Raw genomic sequence first — 16117 nt, 5'->3', positions numbered from 1 at the left:
TGTTGATTTGGTTATTAAACATTTGAAAGTTTTAAAATCTGTTTCTGCCCTAATATAAATGATTTCATGTTAATGATCTTCAGCTTTATTGCAATCATTATCTCAGTGGTCATTGAACTTACTTAACAAATAACACAAAACATACAAAAGTAGTAAAACACATAACTGCACATACTTTCATTAATCTGTATATACAGCATGTTTAGCTGTGGGCTCAGAAAGTTCTCAAAATATCTTTTTATTCTACATTTTTTAAAGGAAAATGAAGGTGTAGGTTCTATAGGTGGCTGTTAAATGCAGAGCTTCACTATAAAAAAGGTGAAAAAACACCTGCAAGTTCTGAAAGAGAGGTAAGGAAAAGTAACACAAAAGTAACTCAAAAGTAATATAATGCATTACTTTCCATAGAAAGTAACTAAGTAACACGGTTAGTTACTTTTTAGAGGAGAAACTCAATATTGTAATGCACTACTTTCAAAAGTAACTTTGCCCAAAACTAATCATTTCTATGTAATAATGAAGGAACGATGCTAATGGCTGCAGTAGGGACAATGACACCAGAAAACAATCCCCAGCTAGGTAGCAGCACTGCACATTATCATTAGATTTCAAACTCTATAGGTTCAAAAAAGTGGAGTGTTCCTTGAGGTGGAGCCTGTTTCCCAACCCCCTCTCCTTCTCCTTTTGTCTTTCTTTAACTTCTTGTACACAAGGCTAATTTTACTTCATGATGGGCAGTCTCTAGCCCTGACACATTCTCTTGCTCCTTGTGACCAATAATACTGTGTGTGGCAGTAAGCGCAGCTGTTGTTGAATGGATCTTATTACTGCACAGATGATTCTTATGAAAGCGTTCCCTAACTGTGAGATATGCATTTCCACAGGGGTGTTGAGTGTATGTAACAGTCTGTGGGCACATACGGAACATCCTGAGGATGTGTGTGAAATGGTGTCGGGTCAGAAATGCTCTTCCCTCTATACAGCTTTCTTTCATCTCTGCTTGTTTCTCACCATGTTCATCGATTTGCGGAAGACAATTCCCTACTGTACCTCACTTCCCTTTCTTCCTCTGTTTCCCTCTCGCTTACTTGCTCTTCCGCTCACTCAATCCATTTCCAGCTCTAAGCACTTTTTTCTTGCTCTCTTCGACTTGTAGTTATATTTCTCATAAATCATCACAAAATGAGCCAACTTTTTTTTCTTATAAGCGATATCTGACTGGCTACAGTACATTTTTGCAAAAAATTCAATTATTTAAAATTATAAGTGATATATTGTTTATTGAATTCATTTTATTATTGAATTACGATTGTGTATGAAATCTGTTAAATAACTGGCCTTGCCTTTCCTTGAAGTCTTAAAGTGATTTAAAGAGTTAATGTGGTAATGTGACTCTGGAAATATGCTTTGTTGGTTGTTTTATTTCTCAAGGAAGGCTGCATGATTCTGGCTATAAGAAAATCATGTTTTTTTTTTTTTTTTTTTTTTTGCTTAAAATCAAGATTGCGATTTTCTCACAATTCTGTAGCTGTAAATAAAGGTTCATATGAGTTGGCTATTATTATTATTCTCAAATATATGGTAAAACAACAATAATAATATTAGACCTATGTGCAGGTCTACTGTTGTATTTTGTATAGACTTGGAAAGGTGGACTTGAACAGACTTTACATTTTACCTGGTTGTTAATTCACAGTAAAGTGATGACATCTGAAGTTGAATTATTGAGACATATGCTCGTCATTTGTCATTGACAACATTATTAGACTTTTTTTCACTGATAAAATGAGACATTTGTCATTATCAGATTCCCTCTTGCATTAAATTCAGTGTTGTATAGGCTAGAGTAGTTATACTGACCCAGTAAACATTTATTTTCATGCACAACACTGTGTTCGCTATGAAAGAAAAAACATCAAATGCTTGTCGTAATTATAACTCTAAAATGCGATATGATTATTTAAACGATAAAGTAGATATCATTGGTGTGCATGCCTTTTGGTAGTAAACAAACAGTGCGAGAGAATGACATTTTGGGGTAAATTATACCTTTTATTACTATTTAGAGGTGTTCATGTTGCTGACCAACATATAGAAAACAGTGTGAAGACTAAAGGCCCGTGCACATTGAGACGTTTTTTGCTCTCGTTTTCCATCGACGTTTAAAGCCTTGTGACTAAATAAAGGGTGTCAATGTGATCGTGCACACCAATGCGCAAAACGGCAGGCATAAAAGCATCATTTTTAAAATAAACGCTCCATGCTCGTTTTGTTTTGTTTTGCGACACCACATCAAAACCTTCTCCTCCAATCAGATTGGCACTTTTGTTCATGTGCATGTACCTGCTGAATTCAAGAGTTCCCACTTAGATATGCTTGGCACTCATAGCAGGTCTGGCATGCTGTACTGGGAGAGAACCCTGAGCTCGGAGATATTTGAGCCTAGGGCTCCTGCCCGGTCTAGAAGCATATCAGGAGAACCGAGATCAGGTAGGTCTCAATCGCTCCCCCTTTAGAAGGGGAGAAAAAGGAGGAGATGGGGTGGAAGGGGGGATTCTTCCAAAACGAAGATAGTGCAATGAGGAGAAAGTGATCCATTTATATTAAGCTAGGATCATTCTGATTGGATTATTACTGATTACGGATGAGTGGCCAGCGGTGCACAATCATATCACATGCTCCTCTCGAAATTAGTTTATGAAACTTCACGTGATAGAAAACAGAACTTGGAGGCGCTCAAGTGCAAAACTGTCAATGCGAGCGCACATTAAAGAAGATGTCCAGAGGCGATTTGTACCTGGAGCTGTTTATTGCTCAGGTGAACAATAATCATTTCATCATGGCTAGAGTTAGAGCTGGTGCTTGAACCCTCCATAACAAGTGTGTCAACCTCGTCTTCTTCTTCTGTGTTACAAGCGGGTGTCAGAAGCTTAAAGTTGTGTAGCGCCATCTAACGTCAAGGAGTGATTTTGCATACTCTTCTGCTCGATGTCAGTGAAAATCGCTTGGGTTTGAATATTATTTTGATTATTTTGAAAAATATTTTGAAAACTGCTGACGATAAACGCAAAACGAAAAGCATCCCGGTGTGTATGAACCTCTGTGCGACTGCCTTTATGCTTCTCTCCTGACCTTGAAAATAAAATTGGCTGAATTACAGAAAAGCTGAAATAAAATTGTGTGCAAGGTCGAATCGAGATCGCAATCTTTTTTTTTGATTAATTGTGTAGCCCTAGTCTCAAGGCAGTTTGGAAATAAAATATCTAATGAGAAGTGCTAATGACCCATTTACACAGGGCTTCAGCATCAATGCTTGACAGAGGGCGTGTCTGAAGTTGGGGCTGACCCGATCGTCATAGCAGCGTCAGCCAATAAAATTAGTCAGCAATAGGCTACTGTCTGAGCTGGTGTATTTGCATACAGGGATCTGATTGGCTGACGCTTCCATCGCCGCTTGAAAAGTTGAGCAAGTTCTGCAGCGAGCAACGCCTCTCAAGCGGAGTGAATGATGAATCGTTGAAGCTGACGCCTCGTGTGAATGGGTGTAAAACGTTAATGCTTTATCGCTTATCTCAATCATAAACCTTAATCAATAGGCCTTGTTTATGTGTTATATGGTCAAATAACACCCACAAATATGAAAGTTGGAGAAATAAAATCGCATGATTCCCAATATCCACAGATCAGTTTAGGACCCGATTCATATGTGGAAAGAAATCTGACATGAGTGCACCCTTTTCACAAAACTGCTATGATGCATTTAACGGTCATTTTAATCTTAAATCCTCAAAAGTTTTTATTATTTTGATTTAAAATCTTATAAACATTTATGAATGTATTTTCATAATCTTTGCATCAAATTACAAAAAAATTAATAACCTCTTATGCGAGGCGTTTCTAATGCAGCGTCTATGGGGCTGAGACGTTATTTTCTCCTCTGGCTGTAGCCATCAGTCTCACACTATTTTTCTTTTCTTTTTCTAAAGTCTTGATAACACCACCGTAGAGTTTTTCTTTTATTATTTCACCAAATACTGTTGGTAAATATTTGTTGTGCTCTCTGATTCGCCCACTAAGTTTACCTAACCATGATGCTTTCCGCTACTGAGAAACCCGGAAATAAAGGGTCTAGTGAACATGCATAAGCGTTTGTCATCTGATTGGAAATTTCCCTCTTAATGAATGTCAGACATTTAAAAATGCACTGAATGACAATAGCTCAACTCCATGGAGTCATGCAGAAGTTGAATGTTTTGCTGAAAGTCTTGTGCAATCAAAGCAACTCATGCTGTTTGCTACATAATTCAGTATCACACATCTCTAGCCATGTGCTTTTGGTTGTGTTATTCAATTACACACAGACAGCGTATCCTCCGACAGGACCCAGCAGAAGCACACAGGGACTCTTGGCATTAATCTTCATTCTGCTGGCTCACTCCTCACCTATTTTCCACCTGGATGAATACAGCCTGCTGTGCCCCCTACAACTGCCATCTGAAGTGGCTTAATGAATCTTAGAGCATGTCTGTCATTGTCCTGGCTTCAGTCGATCCTGAGCAGATACTGGGCTTGTGTGTGACGCTGTTAAGTCACACTAAGTGCAATAAGATTTGGTAAAAATGCTACAATTACCTGGTTTTACATGCATAGGCTGTGATTATTGTAATCACCATTACAGAGTTGCTGCTCACTTTTCAGTGTCTTAATAAGCAGTAAATTAAATGCATGTAAATTGGTATTAATGGACACAGGATTCTTTTGTTTTGTATGTTAATTTGCCTTAAAAATACTTGTCCTTGATTTTGCAGCCATTTATAAAGCTGTCTGACCAAGTGGAGTTTCTAACCTTTCATCAGTGCATATTTAGATACTCTTCTTAAATACTGATGGAGAGAAATTGTCTTTTTTCATTAATTTTTGGTAAAGTTCTACCTAATTTTTAACAATAATATTATGAAATGATTAATTCAGGGTTTTAGCATTTACTCCTTCCAAAAAGCAAAAAAATCACTTGAACTAATTGATTTAATATCATCAGAAAAAAAGAAATATTCTCGAGTCAGGATACAGTAGAGTTCATTGACATATGAGGATCTGTCAGAAATATTGTACTGTGGTGCAGCATTATTTTCTATGGGTTCATGATTGATTAACACTCATACTTAAGGGGAGGTATATAAACATGCAATGGTTAGAGAGTTGGACGTTTCCTGACTCTTGGCCCTGGCATGAAATGAAGATGGATGTGTGAAGGTGGCCTTGAGCAGGGGACATAACCCCTAATTGCTCCCTGGGTGCTGAAAGCAGTAGCTGCACTGCTCAGTCGGGTTGGGTTAAAATCAGAGGACCATTTTGAGTATGGGACTTCAGGTATAGTGCTGCATGTATGTGTGCAGGTGTGCATGCAGTAGAAAGGTCAGTCCGATGGCCATGAGTGCTCAATACCTGCAGTACAGGAGGAGATGCCCTGTGGAGTCTTGTTATTGTTATTGTGGCATGTTATTGCTTTTGCGAACCATATGACGAAATGGTCAGTTCACTTTACTTCATAAAAAAGTAGCCTACTGGTGATACATTGGTCAAGTGTTACACTAATTCACAATTATTAATTTGTTCATTTTCCTTTGGCTTAGTCCCTTTATTTATCTGGGGTCGCCACAGCGTAATGAACCGCCAACTCATCCAGCATATGTTTTTCACAGCGGATGCCCTTCCAACTGCTACCCAGTACTGAGAAACACCCATACACTCACATTCAGACATACACTACGGACAATATATTTTATTCAATTCACCTACAGACAATGTCTATGGACTGTGGGGGAAACTGGAGCACGCCTACACAGGGAGAACATGCAAACTCCACACAGAAATGCCAACTGACCCAGCTGAAACCGAAAACATCGCCCTTCTTGCTGTGAGGCAACAGTGCTAACCACTAAGCTATTGTGTTGCCTTAATACACAATTAATAAAATTGTAATCAAGTAATTGCATTTATGAATAAACACAACACTAATAAATAATGGCTACTATTATCACATTTTGTGGCAATAATTTGTGTAAATCTGCCACTCAGAACTACATGGAAGTGTTGCATTTTTCTCTGTGAATACAAATAACAATAATCAGAAAGAAACAAAACGTTTATAATCAGGAAGATATCTAAAAAGTTTAAGCCCCCCTGAGTAAATGCGCAGTGAGTCGACTAATCAAAGTATGATTCTGCACATGCATATTTTAATCATGAAGCTCCTTGGCAACTTTGTCTCTTCAGACTCTTGTCGCTCCATAAAGATTTAATTGGTTTAACCCACGTGCTGATCCGAACCATATTCTCCAGCTGCTCCGCCGAGGCTGTTATTCCGAGCGCTCGCTGCTATTGCTGGAGAGGTGATGTAACTCACCGTGGATGTGAAGCGGACCAGGACGGGAGACGGTTATGACGAGCATGGAGACTAGTGTTTGCTGGGCTGAGACCACGGACTGACTGACAGCTTTGTTTTAATTTGCGCTATGGCGTTTGTCTGTATATATATTTTTACTTGATATGTAGTATAAGCTGATGATTGTCGTTATACCTGCACCGGACATAGACAGTAGCTAAACCCACAGAAGTGAGCAGCACCGCCCCTCTTCAGCCCTGCCGGTTGGCTCTCCCTCACCGCAGCTCGTGTGACCCTCTGGACCGGAGAGAGGGAGAAAGAGAGAGAGCAAGAGAGAGAGAGCAAGAGAGAGAGAGCAAGAGAGAGAGATGACAGCTGAGAGATGAGCTCGACCAGATGACCGTGTCAAACACCGACAGTCCCGGGCAAGCATTCGTTGTGCCAGAGTGACGTACTGTTTATTGCGGGAACGGACATAGGATCACTTCAGAGTTGCAGTGAATGGGCTGGATTGCGTAAGACCGCGCGGTCACTTCGGAGTTCGAGCGACTCTTCAAACATGAATAACACGAAGAACCAGCGAGTAAGTGATGGCTCTTTTGCGCTGTGTACTTGGAGATTTGATCTCTCAGATCGATCATGGTGACATATTTTGCCTGCACCGTGTCTCGTGTATCTTGTAAATGTGGTTGTTGTCAAAAATATGCCTGCAGTTTGCCGTTATCGGATCTGTATAATGGATGTTATTAGCTCAGGTATAGCGCTGCGCGTGTGTGCAGGTGCGCGTGCAGCAGGAAGGTCAATCCGATGGCCACGCGCACTCCATACCTGCAGTCCAGAAGGAGATGCGCTGAGGGGGCTCGTCTCTTTGCGATGCATTGCTTTGCTTCCTTGTGGCATGTTATTGTTTTTGATAAGTTTTTTTTTCTGTTTAAAAGGCTGTTGAACTGTTATTCGAGTCATTTTAATTTAAAATACCCTTTTATGCATTTAAAACTAGCATTTCATGGTTTGTAATGTAGCTGTTTGTGAATGTAAAAAGGTTGCAACGTTTTAAAATGCAAAGTGCACAACAAGCGACTTTGTTTTCTTGAAGAAAGAACGGATCATATCACTCAGCAATTCCTGTTTCACCACATGTTAACCTGCAACCAGTTTGCATAATGTCAGCCCTATTGGTAGCTCTTAAATGGCGTCTTTAGGAAATTAGGTGATTTTTTTTGGGCAAAGAACCGTATATGCTAACTTTATTGACATTGATTATAGTCATGAAAGTTTGAAAGTCTTGTAATGACTAACTAGTAATCTTAGTAATGTATTATTTCTTTTTGTGCACATTATTCACTTTTTTCATTCATTCATATTTAATCATATAGAATTCTTCCAAAACAAAACTATTAGTAAACAGAGCACTTGAAGATATTTACACATTTTTTGTGTGTGTGTAAAAAACAATGTTTTAAGTTAGTGACAATCTGGTAAATGTGCTTTGCCAAAAGAGAATAATGACAATAAAACATACACATGCAGATCATATTGAACTTCATCACAGATTCCATGGGATAGACTAGGAATTGGTTATTCCTGAAATGATGCTTTTGCTGTACTGCGGTAACAAATCTGTAATGGGAGGATTTTTTCCCCAGAAAAAAAAAAAAAAAAAAACAGAAAATTCAGCAGAATGTTCTCTTTTTTGTCTTGGATAGTTTGTAATGGAATCAGAGAGGTTAAATGTAGGTTCTGCTTGAGACCCTTTAAGTCTTCTTACCCAGTTTATGGCTGAGAGAGCATTAGCTGTTAAACCTCTGTGAGTCTTGTGTTGACGTACACATATCTATGGATGGAGGCCTGTTCACCTAAACAGCATTGGAGATCATTGATGTCCAATTTGTAAACATGATACAAATCTATTTTTTAAACCATCAGACATGTGACTGATGAAATGATAGTTGAACTGCAGAATGTTCTTACCTTCATGTAAGAAAATGGCTTTTTTGAAGAAGAAAATGATCATGTGTCAAGCTGAAACAAATGGATCACCTTTTCTTTGAAACACACAGACTTCCCATCACTGACATACAGTTGTTTCCCCCTTTATTACATCTATTGAATTGATTGAAATCTTCACAGAAAAACTGCTTTTAACTTGCGTGTGACCCGATGATCTCTGCAGCACTGCATCAGAAGTTCTCATACAGCACTCTCTCACCAAGCCATTCTCCTTTCTGTTTTCACTTTCTTCTGTTTTCATTGAGTCAGTGTGTTGTGAGTGTTCACTGTCAGGTCCACGTTAAACCACTGGCGGTCTGAGGCAGAAAAGGTCAGGTTTGAAGAGACAATTAGATGAAGAGACAGCTTGCTCTTTTCCCTTTGAAGATTTCCTGGACTATTGCGAGTCATTTTGGTTGTGACTTTCGCTGTGGGGTTTTCTCTCAGGAATGTAATCAATGAAGATCAATGTAGGAATGTTTGTCACCTTGTCATGATGTGCAGTATTCAGTTCAGGCCCTCTGTATGCTCCTGCAGTTGAATTATTATTGTCTGGTCTCGCTGCATTTAGCGAATCAATATTTACTGGAGAGATGCAGTTCTTCGCTTCACGATTTTCTTCAGAGATGCGGCTTTAACAGATGAGCCCCGTAAGCCTTTATGTGTTTAAAAAAGTCTGATGTAAACGGCTAAACATATACAGCTTGTATAAAAAAAGGCTCAATTTGGGCTGTCAGTGAAAATTTAATAGACGTCTAACATTGGTTCAAAATTAGACCATTCATCAAATTGGCAGGAAAGAATAACTAAGCAAAAGCAATATTTTGTCTAAGAGACGTCTAAACATAGATGACTTGGAAAAAACAAGGCTACATTTGGTCTATTAGTGAAAATTTAATAGACATCGAAGATAGCTCAAAACTAGACTAGTCATCAAATACACAGATTAGACAGACTTCATGGTCCCTATCATACACCTGGCGCAAGGCGCGGCGCAATAGTCTTTTAATACTTTAAGCTTGGCGCAAGGGTCATTTTGAGGTGTTACGCAACACTGTTTAAATAGCAAATGCATTTGCGCTCAAATGTGCGCCCATAGGCGTTCTGGTCTAAAAAAGCAGGCGTGTTTTGGCGCGTTGCTATTTTGAGAAACTGTAAATAGTCTGTTCTTTAGACCAGAACAAAGTTGGTCTATTGTCTGGCGCAAAGTGCGCCTGGCTTACACACTACACACAAGATGTAGAGCAATACGCAAATATCTTTACATATGAAAAAGATATAATATCTTAAAAGATATATATAATAAGGATATATATAGGATATAAATATAAAGGATTAAAATATTACAAAACATATTAATTTCTAGCCTACATGAATTTAAAAACCACTGCCTTCATACTTTCTTCATCTCGGGAGGCTTTTTCAGTTAATTCAATTTGCTTTTGTATAATGTTATTATTATTAGCAGTATTATTTATTATATGCATATTTATATTTGCTTTATTAAAAACAAGCTTAGATTTGACCACGTGTCAGGTTTTAGACCATATGGGGCATAGCAGGTGTATTTGGAAATAACTCAGCATTTTGACCACACTTTATTATTATTAATCATTTATTAGTTTGCTGGAGATTAGAACTGAATTTAGAAATAGTTTTGAAACAAATATTTGCGCTTAACAAACGAAATTAATTTTTTTATAGGCTAATTGATGTCTGTGCGTTAAGGTTTCTCTACCCACGAGAGCAAAAGCGAAAGTGAACTTACTTTACGTCATGTTAATAGCAATGCGCTCTTGGCGTGACGCAGCTGGCTCTTAAAGGTAATGGGAGATGAGACTCTAATTGGTTTATTCTCAAAACACACCTATAACTGATTAAGAAAATAAACTCAACCCTTTTAGACCATGCGCCATGGCGCAAATCGGATTTTCCCGTTCTTAAGTTAGCAAAAATGCATACTGACACGCCCTGAAAGCGTTTGCGCCCTGCGTTTTGCGCTCTGCGCATGGACCGTCAAAATAGAGCCCCATATGTGTAATCATTCAGTTCTGTGTTTTTGATACCTAGTCTAGTTTTTGGTTATTCTTAAGCCCTGCTCACACTGTGAGATTTCAGCCTAAGACAAATTTGGAAAAACCAAAAAGATTCCTGAAATCCAAGGCTAAAATCGGTGATCTTTGAGATGTTCACAGACTGCCCCTTATTGCCCGTTGCGTTCAGATTCTTCCTCTGATGAAGTTCTGGCAGTGTCAAGAAGATTTCAGACACTTTCCTGTAGCGTGACAACAGCTGCGATGAGCGCCAATCCAAGAACCAATGGGAGCTCTTAAATTGATGATGCGATTCATGCGACAATTTAAACGACCCAGGGGAAATATCAAAACAGTTTTTTTTTTTGGTTTTATTATTGAGACACACTGTGTGCAGAATTACCGCTACAGTTTGTTTTCGGTTGCTGTGAATCATTTCAGAATGTGGGATAGTGAAAGTGTCACGGGTGGATGACGTCAAACTCTGGGGGCATTTTCTTTTGTGTTTGGCGCGTCTTCATCATCATTCAGTCTGACTTTATGACAGCTGAGATCTTACAGTGTGAAATGGGAGCCATGTTCATGCAGTCTGGCATGCTACAATCGTTCAGGTTAATAAAAAATTGCACAGTGAGAGCAGGCCTTTAGTCATATATTATATTTTCACTGACTGACTAAATTTAGCCTCATTTTAGACAAGCCATCTTTGTTTAGACATCTATATTAGACATCTATTAGACCAATTTTAAACACAAAGATGCTTGCTGACTGGGTACCTAGAAAGCAATTTTGTGTTTAAAACCACTCACAATCACAATCCACAGCCTGTAAGTATTGTTTTGTTTGTTAAAATATATTTATTACATGTATAGTTTCTAGCGTTAATAGTTTGTTGTAGTAAGGACGTAAACAAGGATGTAAACAATGGGAAATGCTGTTTGGCACCGATAACAGTTTAGGTACAAATTCACATTTATCCATCAAACTGCTGTGAACATCCCCAATCTTAACCAGCGCTGTAGTGTTTCTCTATGTGGCTCCTTTCCCTGCGTTCTACATCTGAAATAATGAACTAGCAAAAGATATGTGAACATTTCATATTACTTACACATGCTTTTATAACCGGAAAATATGTCAAAGACACTTGTCAGTCTCAAACTGATATTGTTGATTCAGTCTCAAACTGATATGGCTAACAGCTACTCTGACTGACGGTATTTACACAGCGCAAAAGCGCATGCTATTTATGGTGTGACGCTTTTCCTGGTGACGTGGAGTCGATCCGTGAATCACAGAACATTATGTCAGCTGATTCATCAGAGCCTCTTGAGGGCGGGCCGTTAATCAACATCTAATAGATGTCAAAAACTTACTTCTTAGTTAAAACAAGGCTATAGCATTGTCAGTGAAAGTCTAATAGACTTGTAAAATCAGACCAAAACTTGCCTTGTCATCAAATAGACTGATTAGACAAACTTTACATGAGTCGTCATTTATCGTGATCTATTTAATGACTAGTTTAGATTTATGCTATTCTTAGACATCTATTCGATTTTCATTGACGGCCCAATTTTAGCCTCATTTGAGCCCAGAGGTCTATGTTTTTCTATTAGATGTCTATTAGACATAAAATTGCTTTGTGGGAGCAGTTTGAGAAATCACAGCTTCAGACAGTGTTTGTGGATTTCCCTTTATTATGTATCTTCACCTGTTAAATTATTTCGCAAAACCCACGATTGTCATAGTTTGAGCATTTATTTTGAAATAATTGCCTCTTACACCATTATTCTGTCTGGATTTGTCTTCTGTCTGAAATCTTTGCAGAGTTGCACAGCAGCTAAGCCTTTACTGGCAAGCAGGACTGTGTATATTTTTAGTTTGAATGAACCAGAGAAAAGCAAGATGTGGTTTGAGACGCAGAGAAATTTCACCATTAGAGGCTGTATGGGTGAGTGAAACAGGCCTGTCGCTGTGTTTTATGTGGCTGCCAGTCTGGTTGAGAGGTTGAAATGGCAGTGTGTTCTTCACACTGGAGCACTGCTGAATTCTCAGTTTCACTCACACCTACATTGTCCATATGGAAGTGTGTATTCATGAGTGTGTGCTTGTGTATGTGTGTGTGGTGGAATCAGAGTTTTACTGCAATAGTTTATAGCCTTTTCATTATGCTTTTTTTTCATTTGCAGTTTTTGAATGTTTTCATGCACAGATGACAACGCATTCAAAATGATCCACGTTCACATGAATCTGCAAAAGTGACTAAAAACAATGCACTTTGCATCCCAGGCCAGTAATTGCTGATGCCACTTTTTAAGAAACAATGTGACTACACACACACACATTCCCATAGTCTGCCATTGTTGTTTTTATGTTGTTTCACAGATGCCTATAGGCTGAGAATGTAAAACGCATGCACAGGATATCACTCTTTTCACAAACTTGCATGCTTCAATGGTTTAGTTGATGTAGTTTTTTTTTAATAAATTTTGAAACAATTTATTAATATTTTCTATTTTTTTGGTACCCAGAATGCCATTGTTGTGTGAATAAACTGTCAACATTCATTTACATGTTTTTTTGTTTTTTTTTTTGTTTTAAATATCCATTTTCCTAAGTTAGACATTGTGTTTAGCTACTATGTGAGTGTGTGTGTGTGTGTGTGTGTGTGTGTGTGTGTGTGTGTGTGTGTGTGTGTGTATGTATATCAGGCCCATAGCCAGGCTGGTGAAAGGAGTGGTTCTTTTTCTCAAAAATGAGATTTTTTGCAGTAATTCACCTCATTTGTTATTTAATTATGAGGTTTAAATGCAGCATTTATAGAGGCATTTTAAACACTTTTTTTTTGGCTGGATTCATTGTCATTATTATCTCACTTTTTCCTAAAGATTTAGAATAAAGACTTTTTTTTCTAATTTTTAAAGTACAAATTTAGTATATCATATATCATTGGAATATATATTAGATATATAACAAACTGGCCATCACTTCATACACTTTCATCAGTCAGAATTTGGCCATTTTCATAATAAAAAATTTAAACGTGTTTGTTGTATGTTTTTTTAACAATTTAGAAATTGGACTAGTGAAAAATAATTTTATTTAATAAGTTTGTATTGGCCAAAACTGATAAGTCATGCTGAAGTGACAGCTAACAGAGGATTCTGCTTGTTCTTAAATCATTCTTCAATGAGTTATTTGTTATTTTCACAATTTATGATGGCATGGTATTGGCTCGAATGTATTAAACCTTTGTTTTATATATATATATATATATATATATATATATATATATATATATATATATATATATATATATATATATATATATATATATATATATATATATAAATTAAAATTTTAATTAGTAGAATTTCAAATAGAGTAAAAGGTAATTTCAAAAAAATATTTTTTTACCACCACAAAGAAAATACATTTTCAATTATATTTTATGTATTTGCAACAATGTGTCAATTTACTTTACATTTAAGAAAGTGTGTCATAATTTTCTTTATCAAAATCTTTAAATACTTTTTTTCATCTTCCTCACAAAATAACTATATTTACAAGTAGGTGAGGATTTTGGGCATAAATAAGCTTTAAAAATCTGTTCAAATGTATTGATTATTGGCGGTTCTTGTTCGTTGTTGCGAGCAGTAAGGAGGTAAACGCTATTTAAATATATCTGCTCTTAATATGTGCGTTTATGTATATATGCTATAGGGAGGCACATTCTCAGGAAGGGCAGAGATTTATTGTGTTTGTGGAGAGTGCTTGTGTGAGGTGTATTTATATACGAGTTATCAAATATTCATGTGTGAAAGCTGTGTTCTCTACACTCAAGGTAGAAGGCATGATTCGGCTGCAGGAGTGGGAGAGAGGGCAGTGTGTGGGCTCTCTCTCTCTCTGTGTGGGTTATTAATGTGTGCACTGCTGTTTGTGTGTCAGTAGCTCTGTGTGTTTTATCTAGAGGTGGTTTCATGATGCATATGGGTGTCCACACTCACAAAATCCCAAATCCCACACAAGTAGCCTGTTTTATCAGTTTCTACAAAATATGTTCCTTGGTGGTCTTTTGCATTGTAGTTCAGTAGCCCATTTCTGCAAAGACAAACAGTAATAGTTTGACATTAAACTGAAATTTTAATGTAAAATAATGCCACTACAGTATACAGACACATATTAATCTTTTAATACATTTACATTTTTTTGTTTTACAATTTAAAATTAATTTATACACTTACATTTCTAAAAGAACATTTAGTTTAATGCTCTACAGCTGGCTACAGTTTGCATTATATTGTTTAATCAGTGGTGTTTACTAATATTTATCCAACAGCTCTTTCTGTTTCTCAAATCAGATTGGCTGAGAGCAATGTTATATTCTAGTGATAACAGCACTATTCACTTGTCTGAAGTCATAGGAGAGGACTAACCTCATTATATTTTGCCAAATACTCCTGTTGTCATAATGTAATAAAAAGTGTTTTTTAAGGCAAGAATGTAGTTGTTTAGACTTCACACTTAATTTATGTTTAACTCAAACAAGTTGATACCTAAGCAAATGTTTGTTTGTCTTGGACGTTATTTTATCTCCAAGACTCCTCATTCTTCAAAACATTATTCGTAAATGCTTATTCAATAGGTCATGATGGTTCCATCTGATACTTGTATTTAGTGGTGCACATTATTGGAAAAAACGTTCAATGCGATATTTACATTTTCTGCAATTTTATATTTTCCACAAGATAACAATTAATTAGAATACAATTTTTGAATGGCATGATTGTGAGAGGGTGTGCTTAATATATATATATATATATATATATATATATATATATATATATATATATATATATATATATATATATATATATATGTATATGTATATATAAATAAATAATGATGTTCAGATCTTGAATGGAAATCAGGCTCAAAAACGCGGTTTCAGACTCAATCCGAATTGAACATTACTGTACCTCCCGATCAGGACTATATTTGTATATCCTCATTATTTTTAACACATCTATAGCTATGCGGTGGCACAGAGTTAGACCTCTTTCTTGACATCACACAGAAACAGCAACGCGTGCGGCATGACTTCACTTTGTTGCAGAGACGCTATTGGTTAAATGCCAGCAAAGTAGAAGCCGGAAGCAGGTTGAAGCAGAAAGCGCGAGTATGTCTGCGGTTTGGAGGTATTATAAAATTGATAACGACAACATTGCCATAGCAAACTGTGAGATATGTAAACTTGGGATTGCCTGCTGGATATTTTAAGTTGAGGTGCTATTTGTTTTATATTAGATTTTTTTAAAAATTCACTTTTGCACTAAAGTCCAAAAGTCAAGAGTTTATATTATTTATTACTTGATCATTGAATGTTAAAATAAGGTAAATTAAATTAAAAAGAAGGAACATCCTGCATCTGTTTCTTCACTCTTCTTTATTCTTTTTTATAGAAGTACAGGATCGGGTTTCGGTATTGGTAGATACTCAAAATCAAACGACTCGGACTCGATGGGAAAAAAGCCTGATCGGGACATCCCTATACAAATTATAAGCCAAGATAAATAAAGCAGAGCAAATACAGACTCTACATATAAACTTTCTTAAAATGTTTACACTGACCTTAAAAACACTTTCACTTTGTTATGGTTAAACTAAAAATTACTACAAAATTTTCATCTGTTCTGAAATGTCTGAAATCTGG

General features: G+C 36.9%; 1 protein-coding gene across 8 annotated transcripts in view; it reads left to right on the top strand.

Moving 5' to 3' along the window:
* Nucleotides 1–16117, top strand: part of rtkna (rhotekin a) — a 148457-nt gene that overhangs the window by 70704 nt on the left and 61636 nt on the right. The window contains exon 1 of one of the 8 annotated variants that reach the window (NM_001126415.1): nt 6822–6968. The exons of 6 other annotated variants lie outside the window; for them this stretch is intronic. In NM_001126415.1, the coding sequence (NP_001119887.1) occupies nt 6945–6968 (24 nt within the window). In that variant the 5' untranslated portion in view covers nt 6822–6944. Of the gene's footprint in view, nt 1–6821; nt 6969–16117 lie in introns of those variants that run through there. One more of the 8 variants, XM_073950695.1, reaches the window with a different exon arrangement.

Source organism: Danio rerio, chromosome 5 (assembly GCF_049306965.1).
Source record: "Danio rerio strain Tuebingen ecotype United States chromosome 5, GRCz12tu, whole genome shotgun sequence".
Taxonomy (NCBI): Eukaryota; Metazoa; Chordata; class Actinopteri; order Cypriniformes; family Danionidae; genus Danio; species Danio rerio.
This window is presented reverse-complemented; position numbering and strand designations above follow the sequence as displayed.